General features: G+C 41.7%; 1 protein-coding gene across 1 annotated transcript in view; it reads right to left on the bottom strand.

The window, feature by feature from the left end:
* acad9 (acyl-CoA dehydrogenase family, member 9) overlaps window positions 1–15,808 on the bottom strand; it is an 89,471-nt gene that overhangs the window by 48,814 nt on the left and 24,849 nt on the right. Inside the window, exons 3-4 of the mRNA XM_084317000.1 lie at window positions 6,519–6,620; window positions 1,292–1,398 (exon numbers count right to left, since the gene is read on the bottom strand). Of these exons, the coding sequence (XP_084173126.1) occupies window positions 1,292–1,398; window positions 6,519–6,620 (209 nt within the window). The remainder of the gene's footprint in view (window positions 1–1,291; window positions 1,399–6,518; window positions 6,621–15,808) is intronic.

Here is a 15,808-nt window from a genome sequence, read left to right as displayed (position 1 = left end):
ATATTCATACTAAAATATGATCTAAAGTATAAGTATGTTTTCATCTCTTTCTGCAGCTTTCTCCAGAACGTGATTTATAGCCCCAAATGCATTATATTGATGATCAAATACAGTTTGATAGCAATCGGCGCGATATAAAAAAAATCCAACTGGACGGACTTCTGGAAGTTACTACACGTCATCTGATGTTGACCGGATGGGCGAGGGGGCGTTTATAATTCCGTGGGCAGCGTTATACCATTCATCTAATGTGGGTCAAATGTTCATCATAGCAGTTAGTGTCGAACACGGAAATATTACACGCTAAAACTCACCCCAGTCTCCGCGGGCCGTTGGGCGATCAGCGTGGGGTAGACAGTTTTCCATTATGGGATGTAGAAATATCCGGTCCATTTCCAGCTTGTATAATAGTATATACGTCAAAATCATGTTGTTTATCGAGTTATTGGCAACGGATCGCTATGTATTGTGACGAGCTAGAGTGCCGGAACCTATACCGAGTGCCCGGAAGTAATATGGGTGAACAGCACATCGTCCAAGTAACTTCCTGTTTGGCGATTGCGCCGATCGGCCACCAGATGGCACTCTTGAACCGCTAGAGGGTTCAGTGGGGCTTTTTGGTGGGTCTCAGGCCAGCGGATGGGAAATATGAATCCGATCACAGATTTTTGAAATATTGATATCAAAGACTAGTTACGGCGTCTTCGGCAACTTGAGCATGGCGGGGAAGGACGCCTAAACACGTCTTCCGGCAGTTCAAGTGTTAACCACTAACGACCGCCCACCGGGGGCTGTTTTTTTCACAATCTAATAATTATTACTATTTAAAAAAGAAATTACAAGTCAATTATTAATTTCAATATAGAATATTCGTTGACAGCCCTACAAGTACAATTAGTTACTGCACACTACATCACCCCTGAGTGGAACATGGAAAGCCAAACTTTCCCCCACTGTACCGAAAACCCGTACCGAACCTTGACTTCAAAACCGAGGTACATACCGTACCGTGGTTTTTGTGTACCGTTACACCCCTAACATTTTGTACAAATTTTTATTAATAATGTATTTAACTTTTGTATCTTATTTTTAGCAATATACTGTAGGCTGATGATAATATGTGTAATACATGTTTATGTAAATACTATGTGCTGGTGAGACCAAGGACCACAATGGAAATAAGTCTGACTTTTTTGTCCCATCCTTGATCATTTTAGAATGCATGACTTGTTGTATGTATTTTAATAATTGTCAAATCAACTAAACTAAACAAAAAGAAATTCCACTTCACCTTCAGCCCGATGGCTTGATGTGCGGCCAGCGTCACAGCGATGGACCCGTCCAGGGAGATAATCTCTCCCAGCCGTGCGTACATGGTGTTGGACAGTCCCAGCCCCCCTGGGGGAACAAGTCACGGTAGAAGATTAGACGTTAAGTGTAGGAGCCGCATTTACCGGTAAGTTTATTTTGTTTTGATTCTCTCTGAACCTTTACTAATACATGTTTCTATTTCAGTGAGTGGTGCGCTTTGCTCAGGTGAAGGGGGCGGGGCTAAAGCTATAAGCCACAGGTGCGGTGTGTGACGTGGGCGCGGCAGGCAGCAGCTATACCGTCATTGACACGCAGCCTTATGTTCAAGACAGATTATTAGGATCTCCTGTTTATTTCTACGTTTAATATTGTTTTCATTTTGTTTTTGCTGGACAATAAACAAGTAAAAGAGCAACCAAAATGTCCAGTGGTTTTTTGTACTGCGAGTCTGACACTGCTTCCCAGCCCCAAGCTCTACATGTGGTCAAGAAAAGGAACCTTCAGTGATTTTGGCCACTACATTAACTCATTCTGCGCAGTCACGAGAAAAGTCGGGTTAACTCGCCAAACGTTCAGCGCCAATCACGAGAAAACTCGGGTTTTAATCGTAGTTTCTTTTATTAGCTATATCCATTCATTTTTCATCCATACAGCCTGATGTTATCATTGGGAATGGGTCTGAGCTCGCAAAATGGCAAATACGCCGGCTACGCCTTCCAGCCGGTATTGCACTCCATTAGAAATGGTGTAGTTTATTTTCTGGGCCGATCTGAGCCGTGCGGGCAGGGTTTAAATACTCCGGCAGGAGTAGCGTTTACAACGATACATCTTAGATTCTGCCCCCCCCCCCCCCCCCCCTTCATATGCAATGGCGGACAATGTGGGACGGACCTCCACGAGCAGTATTTGGAATGGCGATCAGATTTGGATTTTTTTTTTAAATTACATCTAGGGATGGGTACCGAATTCGGTACTTTTGAGGCACCGAACCGAAACACGTCGGTATTACAGAGTATCGAATCAAGTGAGAAACCGATTTTTTTTTTTTTTTTTTTTTTTTTTTTTACTTTTTTCTTTTCATGTCAACGTTCACACGCACAATATATGCTTACCTAGGATTTGACTTGATTCAACAACAAAGCAGTCGGAGCAATGACAAGCCGAAAACTGTCGAAATTGTAGTTATTTGAAGTTTGGATTTTTTTTTACGACTGAGGTAGGTAAATAAAATTTCTTGAGACTAAAGTACAGAAAAAAGGTACCGTTGGGTACCGGTATCGATTCACAGGTACCGGTATCGGTTCAAATGTGAAAGGTACCCATCCCTAATTACATCAGAGACCAGGTAAGGACTCTAAAGATCCAATCTTGCGTTGATCTGATATTTCTTTCTACCGCGATCGAAGCTGTCTGTGTGGAATGTGTTGTGCGAGCGCCCCACTACGAGGGCCATTTTATGTATGCACGAGGAGACATAATAATAATCTAGCGTTGATTTCAGGAAGATTCGATAATCAGGCGAAAAATGACAATGTGACAAGTTATTCCACTAAAACGCTATTATCGCGTCTTTTCCTGGGATTACTAAGAATCACCAAAACTACTCATTCAAAACTGTATAAAACGGAAATGTACGGATGAAAAAACAATCCGTTTTGTGCATGTTGACCGGAAGCAACTCACTGACAATCGACGGGTGTATTAGACCCATAGCTATAATATAAGATATATTTTAAGCACACGCAAATTTCGCAGTCTCCCCATTGATTAAAGCGATGGCGTTCTAGCGCCCCCCTCTGTATATATAACCAGGCAGAGACCAGACCAAACCGGCCAGTCGGGTCGTTAAGGGTAAATTAATGGTATACCGGGTCTCAATTAGATTAGATTCAAATGTATTGTCATTGTCATCATACAGCACAAGTACAGTACAACGAAAATAAGTTCAGCATCCAACCAGAGTGCAAATGTAACAGTACAGTGCAATAGTAATATACAATGTACAGGTGATTATACTGGGTATAAAGTATATAAATGAGTACTACTGGGTAATAGTACTAATCAGATGTATGCACAGAGTTGTAGTATTAATATGTACAGTGATACAGGTACAAAGACACTATGGTAATAAGTCATACTGGCCAGCAGCGTAACTAGTAAGAGTAGGTAAGGGATATGTACAGATATAGTATCTACAGATATGCAACAAGGATTACAGTATATGCTGGTATATACAGACAGCATATAGATATAGTATCTACAGATATGTAACAAGGATTATATGCAGGTATGTACAGACAGATGTGGATAGATATATATGTGGTAATCATCGGTCCGATATCAGCAATTATGACGTCATCCCGATAAACCAGATAAAATTATTGATAGATCCGATGATATATAATAAATTTTTTGGTTAAAAGAAATGCGGTGTGGGTGGATTGGGAAGGGTGTTTGTTTTTCTGTAGGCTCCTCCCGTTTGCCAGTACTGTGGTACGACTGATTGCGTGTGGTTTAGGAAGAGGGAGTTTTTCACAAATCCAGCGCTCCCTTTCTCATGCCTGGCTGTGACGTAGTCACGTAACTTTCAGAAGCAGCACAGATAGTAAACAAACATGGCGTCAGTAGTGTGCGACTTTTTCAAAGTTTCAGAGGAAAACAGTTCGCTTGCTATTTGTAACAAATGCAGAAGTTCCACGAGGAGGGAAAAGGGCAACAAGCTATAACACATCCAACCTAATAAATCACCTGAAACATCACCACCGCTACGATGGTGTATTAATTAAAAATCCTACGACGACACGCAAGCAGCTAAAGCTGCTGCAAATCCAAAGCCAGCTGCAAAGGAACCGGCGGGGCTTGTACCCATTGACAAGGCCTTTGCAAAATTAAAGACGTTTGACAGAGAAGGGCTCAAGCAATCTCTAACTTGACCACAGAAATGATTGCACTTGACGACCAGCCCTTTTCCCTCGTCGAAGACAAAGGATTCTGTCTGCTACTTCGTCATTTAGAGCCCAGGTTCATAATTCCAAGCCGCCGTCACTTTGTAAAGGAGTGTTTACAAGCCAAGTATGACGAGATCGCCTTACTCCTACATACTCTGATAGACAACGATGCACAGCATGTAAGTTTCACCACGGACATATGGACCTGTGATGTTAACTTTGTTTGGTTTATTTAATTCTTTTTGAGGCGTGCTGTCCTATAAATGCCAAGTAATAGTTGTTTCATGGACCAAGACCACAACAGTCTCCTCTCCTATAGCGTCAAATGTTTTATCTGCTGACAAAGCACAATACCTGTTGGTTTTTATTAGTTCACTCATTGTTCAGGGAAACACATTGTGACATTGACGGATTGTGAATTTTGTGATCGACATTATATTTATTTTGAAAAATAAATAGTCACTTTATTTGAAGAGTCAAAACTGTTCTCTTGGCTTTGTTTTGTTCATAGTAGTAACGCTCATGTCATGATAAATCTGGTTAGGTCAAAACTACAGGAATATACAAAAAAAAAATTATAATTCAATAAATATATATATATTATGGGTATCAGTATCGACCTTGAGGAGCAGAAAGTTATCGATATCGAGGTCAGAAAATCAATATCGTGCACCCCTAATATGCGGTAAGAATAAATATATGTATATAGTAGGTTATATAGAGCATTAATGGAGGCGGGTCTATGTCAAACTCATGGGGAACAAGGTGCACAAATCCTTGGCGACTCATTGGCCCGTTGCTCGGTCAGCTGACTAGGCACAGAAACAGGCTGAGGACAAAGCGCTGTGGACACTCCTTCCTGCCAGCTGTGGACACTCCTTCCTGCCAGCTGTGGACACTCCTTCCTGCCAGCTGTGGACACTCCTTCCTGCCAGCTGGGATCTGTCCACGACGTCTCCAGCAGAGTTCAAGGACTCGTACCTCAGTCAACACCAACACAGCTTGGTTTGGTAACCCGTCTGTACAACTAAAGTCCAAACTGGTCCATCTGATGCATTGCAGACTGCATGGAAGATCATAGGGGTGAAAGGTCACCCATCCCTGCAGTCTATTTTTGAACAGGCTACTCTAAGGCAAGCCAATAGAATAGTCTGGGACCCCTCCCATGCCTTACATGCCGAGTATGAGCTACTGCCCTCTGGGAGGAGGTTTAGAGTTCCACGCTCTCTAGACTAAATAGGGTTAAAAACTCCTTTAGCCCGATCTCAGTTAAACTTTTAAATAGTGCCAGATAAAGGGCAATTATCGAATAACTGATATTTGGTTGTTATATATTATCGATATTCGATAACCGATATTTGGGTATACTATTCTATATATATGTGGTGTTGCCAGTTATCCTGCTGTGCAGGTACTTTACTGTATCTTTTACATTGTTTATCTCCTCTGTTTGGAGTCAGTTGTGTTGTGTCATGTCTGTATGCATGCGTCTGTGGCTGTAGTGGGTGTAAGCCCAAGACCAATTTGAATTTCCCAGCTGATGGGACAATAAAGTGACTCTTGACTACCGATACCGCAGCAGCATCATACCTCAGTGAACACCACTGATACAGCATCATACCTCAGTGAACACCACAGATACAGCAGCATCATACCTCAGTGAACACCACAGATACAGCAGCATCATACCTCAGTGAACACCACAGATACAGCAGCATCATACCTCAGTGAACACCACTGATACCGCAGCATGTTATTAGTGCACAGGAAAATGGTGGTAAACGTTTTTAAATCCACGTATGTGTTGATGTTTTAAAAAACACATTCTGGATCTTTTCAACAGTTTCATACGACTTCCTTGAAGCTATGGACCACGTTCGACTGAAAGTTGACTAAATTGTCCATTTTAAAAAGGTGTGGTAGGTAAGGGATCTCATTACCATACTTCTAAACGGTCTGTTTTAAAGGTGTGGGAGGTAAGTAAACGGTCTGTTTTAAAGGTGTGGGAGGTAAGTAAACGGTCTGATTTAAAGGTGTGGGAGGTAAGTAAACGGCGTCTGTTTTAAAGGTGTGGTAGGTAAGTAAACGGTCTGTTTTAAAGGTGTGGGAGGTAAGTAAACGGTCTGTTTTAAAGGTGTGGGAGGTAAGTAAACGGTCTGATTTAAAGGTGTGGGAGGTAAGTAAACTGTCTGTTTTAAAGGTGTGGTAGGTAAGTAAACGGTCTGTTTTAAAGGTGTGGGAGGTAAGTGGTCTCATTACCATACTCCTCTGGGACCTGGATTCCAAACAGCCCCAGCTCCTTCAGACCATCCAGGGTCTCTGCAGGGATCTTGGCTTCATGGTCGATCCTCTTCGAGTCGACTGAAATTAAAGAGCAAACAGAAGGAAAGGAATGAAAACATGATGATAGTGTATCTTATTGTATTGTATCATATTGTATTGAATCATATTATATTGCTTATTCTGTACAACTAGCCATTGAGAACCTGCACATTTCCTTTAAAAAGGTGCTCTAGATCAGTGGTTCTCAACTGGTCTAGCCTCGGGACCCAACATTTCCCTTAAGTCATTAAGTCGCAACCCACATTTTTGAACCACTATGATTTATTTCAAAAAAAGATTTTTGCAGTAATACACAATCTTTCATGCACTTAAAAACATGAAATAAACACAAAAAGTGCAACATTAGTACAACTAGGGCTAAAAACCCAATGAAATTAAATAATATATGCTTCTTAGCAGACTTCTTAGCTTAACATCACAGGGAACTAATGGGATAACTGGGGATGTTGTTTGCTCCTGACAAGAGCAGTGGCGTCATTTCAGTAAATGGCAAGGTATGGCAAGGAGGGAGGGTGGGGGTTGAACGGGGGGTTTCCCCCCCTTGGTGTATTTCTTTTGTCAAATCAGTTGTGCAATAGTCACTTTTGGTGAGTAGTTTCTATACAATTCACTTATGACATTTAGGTAGACACAGGACTACAAAAGCATTTAGTATAGAAATGTGTCAACAGACTAAAGCAGAGAACTACAATATTTTGCATACAAATTATGCTGAGCCGAATGTAATATCATAACTGTCTATGTTATTTTTCTTGCAATTGAGCCAATTTCCCTTAGGTACGGTTTTGAGGTGTGTTCAACAGAATGTAGTATCAAAAACACGTTCACAAAAAGTATGGGTTACTGAATGCTGAACTGCACTGTTATAATCACTAAGCCATTGTAAGACCGTACCTGTGTCCCTGCATCACTCGTCTCTGCTGCCCTTTGACTAAAAACCGTTTGTATCTCCATTTTCCTTTTTTCCCCTGGCAGCATATTTGACCTATAGTAAAAACCTTTGCACCTATAGCAAAAGTCATCTAGTAAAAGTGAGATAATTGACTATATCAAAACATGCTAGGGCTGTACCGAATAGTTCGAAGCTTCATTCTTCTAAATCAACATAACATTTTTAATAAATCTTTTTTATAAATTTTTTAAATATTAATTTGCCAAGGTATGGCGAGTGGAGGCCTGCCACGATAACACATTTTGCTGGGCGATTAATTGCCCCCGAAAATATCGCGATAAGCGATATTATTGCGACCGGTTAGAGAATTTTTTTTGAGAAATTTATTTCCCAAAACTTTTATTTTGAAGCCCACCGACCGGACCGGAAGTATTGTTGTGATTATCCTAGCAGAACCTATGAGCCGACAACTTGTCTCGTCCGGTTCTGTGTTTTTGAGCTAATGATAAAACAAATATTGAGATTGTTGGTGAACAACTAACTTTAGGTTAGTTTTAACGTTAGCTACTAACGTTAGATGCAGCTACTACAGGCAATCAACGATGAGGAGGAAGCGTCAAAGCAGTATATAATAGAATAGCTGTGGTGCGTAGGCACTGCAGCACGACTCGAAACTACCTACTACGTTATAATAAATGAATTCATGTTTAACTTGTCCCCGTGTCCAGTCCTTTGACTAGCCCCACCCGTTCATTGTAAACAATGATGCATGTAATTGTATTAACGTTATTCTGTGTTGTAGCTATGCTATACGTTGTATTTAGTTTGTTAGCTAATGTTGTTAGCATTGAATGAGAATCAACACTCGATCTTTCATCTTTATTTAGCAGTCCAGTTTCTCCGGGCAGTAGCGAGTAACTACTTGGGTCTAAAAATAGCTAACGTTACACTATAAATAACGCTACTTGGTTAAAAGGAGCAACACTATTGAGAAATGTAGTTAAGCTATGTGGCGTTGCCCCACGGAGCTCCTGTGCTGTGCTCTGTAGTAAAGCCAGCGGCCCGCCTCCCAACACGGACAGTGACTGACAAGGGGCACTGGTTCCGCCTCATTAAAACAAACGCGCAAATAGCAATTAATCGCGCCCGTCAAAATCATTCCATTCATTTTAATTATCGCGGCAATTAATCGATTTATTGCTTATCGCGGCAGGCCTAGCGAGTGCCATACTTTGCCATACCAAAACGACGCCCCTGGACAAGAGTCTCAAAGTCTGGGGTGATGACAAAGCAACTCTGAGGTCATGCTCAATGTCCAATCGGTTTCTCTGCTTAGTCTTCAGCTGGACCAGAGCTAAGAAGCCACTTTCACAAAGATAGGTAGTGCGAAGATATATATATTTATTTTTTATACTTTTTTTTTTTTTATACAGACACATCCGCGACCCACTCAAAATGGCCCCGCGACCCACTTTTGGGTCGCATCCCACCAGTTGAGAAAGACTGCTCTAGATAACATTCTGCCACTAGATGTCGCACTAGAGCACCAGCATGTCATTTATCCAATCAGGCGAATTCCACGTGGGGAAATGGACGCTATGATGACACTAACTCACTCATTCATTCATTCATTCACACACCACTCTGCCCCCTAATGGAGTCCCACAAGCAGTACTCGAGTTGAGGGGGGGATGAGGGGGGATGGCATCCCCCCCTGAAATAAAAACTGTCAATATCATCACCCTTCTAAAACGGCCATCCCCCCTTCCCATCAAAGTATCAGAATGTTTATAGAAATTCCCGCGGGCCATCCTCTCAGTCACGAGAGCACTCGCAAATATGCTGCGCATATCACTGTCAAATGGTGAGCGTCTCGTGCCACTGTCGGTCGCTTGATTGACAGTGGCACGAGACCACTGCACAAGACCCACGAAAATATCAGAATGTTTCATAAGAATTCCAGCGGTACCGGCCATACTGTCAGTGCACCAGCGTTTTCGTTAGCCGGTAATTACCAGTATTTGACCGGCAAAATCTGTTGAAGTCCGACATATTTAATCTCTCCGGTCTTAATGTCCGGTGAAAATAATTCCCTGAGTCTAAGCACAATTTGATTATTTGAATTGTATTAAAATAGGCTAAAATTAAATAGCCTATGCGATGAACGAAACGATCATTACATTTGTTTCCTCGTTGCTTCTAATAATGACAACGACGTTGTCAGCGAGAGCTTAGTGCTGGGTGTGCGAACTTTTGTGAAGCTGCAGAGCCGGAGGAGCAGCAGCACAATGCAGTATTCCAGCAGTACTCCAATTCAGCCATTTTCAGCCAATGTTGGGTGGGGGGCGCTGCTGTGCGGTTCCCAGAAAAGAGCCAATAACAGCTGAATCAGCTGCTCTGCAGCGCCCAGGCATGCGTTCTTCATGGGACGGGGTTGCACTCCGTGCCACCCCATGATAAGTACTTGTATTTGCATATCAATAGCGCCGGTCGTCAGGTGTGTTAAATACGCTCTCAGATACAGTCACACCCAACCTGTTGTGAAGACATGTGTTACATTCCATTCGTAGAGGCAATTAGGCACCGTCTCCAGTCTGCGCTCAAGCGAGGGGACATTAAATGCGCATTCGCGGGAGCGCACGCGCCGGGAGCGCGCGTGCACGTGGTGCGTGCAACCTCCGATGATTTTAATAACGCACCACTGGCAGCGCCATACTCTTTGCAAATAAGTCGTTGCGAGGTGGAGAGAGTCGTCACGCAAACCACGATAATGTTGCAGTCTCTCTGCTTTCTCAGTTCTTCGCTTGATATAATTAATACAAATGTCCAATATAACGGAATTCGTTAGCTCATAAAAATGTGATTATAACAGACTGCCGTTTAGTGTCGGACCGACTGCCCACATACGCGGTCTATTTTATTTCAAGTCAGCAGCAGCACGGAGTATCGAGGGACTTATTTTATTTGGAATATATTAATGACTATACGCAAAAGTAGCCTAGTTTTAAGTAATAATATTATAAATCTACATGCCTTGAGGATGACATTCTTTATATAGCCTGCCTATCAATTGTTTTAAAGCTCAATAAACTATGACCGGAATTAATCTCATTTGTCCGGTAGATTGAAATCTTGCAGGTCACGGAGACCGGCAACAATTTTTTCTAACGGAAACCCTGCAGTGCACGTCTTGTGACAGCCGTCGGTGGCTTAGCGCAGCCAGTTACGGTCATCAATATCGTAATGGCCAAATGACCAGAGTGCAGCGTGATCTAAGGGACATGTTTAAAAAGGCAAAAAATAATATAACAGGTACGTCAAGTGCACGATCATTACTTTAGTTATCAAAGGTGGAATCTCTAGACATAAGCAATGAATGAGTTTAAAGCTAAGCTACGTTTTTCTCTCTCGTTAGAAGAGGGATCACTTCAGTTAGATTTGATTTGATCTTTATTTATCTCGAACATTTTCAACCATAAACACACATTTGTAATAACAAAAAAAAAAAAAAAACGAAATAAAATAAAATTAAATATATCTTCCTATGGAAGCAATAATCAACATAGCTCAAGAAAGACAAATGGTTTTGTTCGAGAAGGGACAGAAAGAAGCAAAGCTTATCTGGTCCTGCACCTTCCTTACAATATCATATTATTATGTAATAAGTTATCAATAGTTAACTAACGTAGCTAGCTAAACCATGAGGACTTGGATGTCTTTAACCAGGCTAGCATTTGTGTCAGCTAATCATCAGAAAAATATGAATTGTCCCCCCCCCAATAATATGTGCTATCAAGAGTAGTGCATCTACTCCCACTCTGTAATTCTAGTTTTGAAATACTCCTAAAAGCTTCATTTGCATATTCAAATCAATTTTCTACCGGGGGACGATGCCCCCGGACCCCCCTACTCTGCGTCCCCCCCAAACTTGTCATGAGATCTGCAGCAGACCATCCCCCTGTTTTTTTCTTCACAACTCGAGTACTGCCCACAACCATTATGTATTTAAGTTACTGACATTCTGAACCGTGTTTATACTGTAGCTATGTTAGCTATTAGCTAAGTATTTAAGTTAGACATTCTGAGCCGTGTTTATACTGTAGCTACGTTAGCTAAGTATTTAAGTTACTGACATTCTGAGCCACATTTATACTGTAGCTACATTAGCCAAGTATTTCAGTTACTGACATTCTGAGCCGTGTTTATACTGTAGCTACATTAGCCAAGTATTTCAGTTACTGACATTCTGAGCCGTGTTTATACTGTAGCTACATTAGCCAAGTATTTCAGTTACTGACATTCTGAGCCGTGTTTATACTGTAGCTACATTAGCTAAGTATTTAAGTTACTGACATTCTGAGCCATGTTTATACTGTAGCTACGTTAGCTAAGTATTTCAGTTACTGACATTCTGAGCTGTGTTTATACTGTAGTAGGGCAGTACTGAATAGTTCGAAGCTTCATTCATAATGTTGACATTCAAATTCTAAAAACATTCGAATTTTATTTACATTTTATAATTTGTTTGGGTGTATATTCATTCTGTTTAAACCAATGGGGGGTTTCTTCACAGTTGCAGATAAAGATTAGGCTACACTAATATTATAGTATGACTAGTCTTAAAAATGTAAATAAAACATTTATCATAAATTATTTATATTATTCAAATGGTTCCGTTGTGATGTCACAGTATGATGTCATAATAGAACATTCTAGAACATTTGTGATGTCACAGTATGATGACCAAACATTCTAGAACATTTGTGATGTCACAGTATGTCATAATCGAACATTCTAGAACATTTGTGATGTCACATTATGATGTCATAATAGAACATTCTAGAACATTTGTGATGTCACAGTATGATGTCATAATAGAACATTCTAGAATATGTGTGATGTCACAGTATGATGTCATAATAGAACATTCTAGAATATGTGTGATGTCACAGTATGATGTCATAATAGAACATTCTAGAATATGTGTGATGTCACAGTATGATGTCATAATAAAACATTGTAGAACATTTGTGATGTCACAGTATGATGTCAGAATAGAACATTCTAGAACATTTGTGATGTCACAGTATGATGGCATAATAGACCATTCTAGAACATTTGTGTTCTATATATATATATAAATAGACCCATCTCAAACCCTGCCCTCTTTTCTTGATCCTCCAATCACAACCGTCGCTTGCCTCGGACAAACAAAGCTTGTCCGAGGCAAGAGACCGTTGTGATTGGAGGATCAAGAAAAGAGGGCGGGGTTTGAGACAGGACTGAACAGATAGACTAGATTGAAACCTGCATTTCTCAACCAAGGTGCCTTGCCTACCGTTTTGCTGTGGAAAGGTGAGTGTCCACAACGGCTAGCTAGCTGTTCTACTTGAATACTGAATGTTAATATTGAATCAGACAATATTGAATACTTGAATGTTAATTCAGGTTGACAGTTGACATCATTTGACAGTTGACGGCAGTGGCGGCTGCTGACCAAATTTTTTGGTGAAGCACAAATTATTATATTATATGCCCCGATCGATCGGCCAGCGATCGGTATCGGCCGATATTCAGTATAAATATTGAGATCGGTGAATTCCGATAATGCTTTATTTTCGCAGATCGTTAAAACCGATGACACGGAAAACATGATCCAATTCTCTGCGGAGTTCACTCGCTCTTCTCTCACAGCCACACTCTACTGCTGCACGTATTGCCCCTCCTCCTCCTCCTCCTCCCAGACCCATCTCATGTCAACAAACCCTTCGGCAAGACTCGACTGCATGAGCACCGCAGAGCTCCTCTTTCAACATAACAAGCATTAAATAAAATGGCCCAGTCATCTATTCACTTTTGTTTAATACATGAGGCGTTGTCTAATGTTATCTAGCTACTGATATCAACGTCTGATATCATCAGTTTGGTATTCGTTTTCGCAAGTGCTGGGCTGGCTAGCGTTGGCTAACTAGCCATCGCTCGTGAGCTAACGTTAACCACCAAGCTAACGTTACTGTTTAAACAAAACTACACAGTCAACTATTCACTTTAGTTTAATACATGATGCATTGTCTAACTGGCTCGCTACTGATAGCTCCTGATATCAACAAATGCGCATTTCAGTTTAAGAATGATAGGGATGCGCCAGCATGAGACCTCCGTTAGCTAGGTAGCTCACGTTTTTTTTTTTTTTTTTTTTATCTTTTTTCCCCCTCCTTTTTCCTCCCATTTTCTCCCATCCCAATGTTAGTCGTTATGCCAATTCCCAATCTCCTTCCTGGTCGCTGCACACTTACCCCCCACAGACGGTCTGGGAGAGTGGAGGCTACCACGTGCTTCCTCCGACACACGTCCAGCCAATCAACCGCTTCTTTTCACCTGGCAGCGCGGATTCTCACTGAGAGGGCGTAGCGTGTGGAAGGATCACACTATCCCACTTAGATCCTATCCGCGCTTAGCAGGCGCCCCGACCGAACTGTAGGAGTCGCTGTTTACAATGACCCGGACCCACCCCGCCAGCTTCTCCCACCCTCTAATACTGCCAATTGTATTAGTGTGAACGGTCAGCCAAGCTGGTGACAACCCCGGAGCTGTGAGCTGGATTCGAACAGGTGAATCCAGCCACCCCGGGGTTGGTGACGAACGCAATCTCCGTTACGCCACCTGACCAGCTCACGTTAGTTTTAACGAAATGACCCAGTAAACTAAATAGTTCACTTTATTTTAATACATGATGCATTGTCTAACGTCATCTAGCCAGCTAGCAGTAGCTACAGATAGCTCCTGATATCAATGTCTTATAACATAATTGACATTATTCGTTTTTGCAGCTGAACATTGGCTAATTAGCTATCATGCTTCATAACACGTTTCAGACCCTGTTGAACTATCGCTCTGACTCAATAGTATCCATCTGCAGAACGTCAGCCCCAGCTCTCAGGCCCCACGCTGAATGTGATTTGACCAAAGCAGAGTACACAGACAGTGGAGCTGTTTGCAGATAGCGAGCATTTTCACTTGTTGCGTGGTGGCGATGTCTCGCAGACAATACAACAAGTATAATTATATAATATATATATTTAAAAAAATATATATACATATATATATATATTTTTTTTATAAAAGCAAAAACTATCGGTATCGATATCGGCATCGGTGGCAAAAAAAAGTTATCGGGGCATCCCTAATATGTTAAAATATATTTTTAAAACATCCCCCAATGTGTGCGTCAGTGGTGGCTGTGAGTTAAAAATATTGGGGAGGACGGGAGATGAAAAAAAAAAATCATAAAGAAGTACAGACAGTGTGGTTATGAAGACCGCAGACAGACACTACAGTTAGGTCGCTTTCACACAGGGGCTGTTTGGTCCGGATTATCGGACCAGAATTCGATAGTCCGGTTTTTCGAGTTTGTGTGAATGCGCGTCGAACTCGGTTCGCGGACCAAACAGGCGAACTCTGGTCCGCCTGAAAACGTAGGTCTCGGTTGGGCTTCATCGAACCAAACACGAACCAAATATAGGAAGTGCTATTATTACCACTGCTCGCAGCATTCACTGCAAAACAAGCACACTGCATCTATCTATATATCTAACTGTGCGTCTTGGGTAGAAGGAATAAGAAAAAAAACACGGCTTATTATTAATACCGTGGCGCGCATTACAAGCACACTGTGTAAACATGTCTCGTGGACAGACTTGGGTGATCCGCTGATCTGTAGTCAGACATGGCTCGCAGACAGTCCACACACAGACACACACACGCGCACACACGGGCACGCAGTTTGTGTATTTCCGCATTTCACTTTCTGAAGGGGAGGGATTTCCACTCTCCATTGTGTCCAAACTCCAATAGACGAGCGCCCTTTTCGACCGCGTGACATTGTTCAGATAGTTCGGTGCGCTGGACAAATTCCTATGTGAATGCAGACGAACCAAATGAAAATGCAACAATGTTGCAACTTCACCACCAGAACCGCACCGAGTCCACCAAAACTATATGTGAAAGCGACCTTAAAGACAACAGGCACTAGTAAAATACCTTGGAGTAACTCTTGACACACACGCCTCACTTACAAACATCACATCAATAGCTTAGTCAAGAAGGCAAATCAAAAACTATTTGTTTACAGCCAGATCAGACCATTGCTCACCCTCACTGTTTCAAACGCATATCTACATGCAATTTTTCTTTCACCAATATCTTACTGTCTCCCAATCTGGTCCCTCACAACAAAGGAAATTCTAGGAAATTATATGGGTAGGCCGGGTGGGGGAAACTGTACAAGCAAAACTGTACATTGGAATATTGACGA

Source organism: Notolepis coatsorum, assembly GCF_963971535.1.
Source record: "Notolepis coatsorum genome assembly, chromosome: 6".
In the NCBI taxonomy this organism is placed as follows: domain Eukaryota; kingdom Metazoa; phylum Chordata; class Actinopteri; order Aulopiformes; family Paralepididae; genus Notolepis; species Notolepis coatsorum.
The sequence above is the reverse complement of the archived record's forward strand: the minus strand, read 5'-3'. Positions and strand labels throughout refer to the sequence as shown.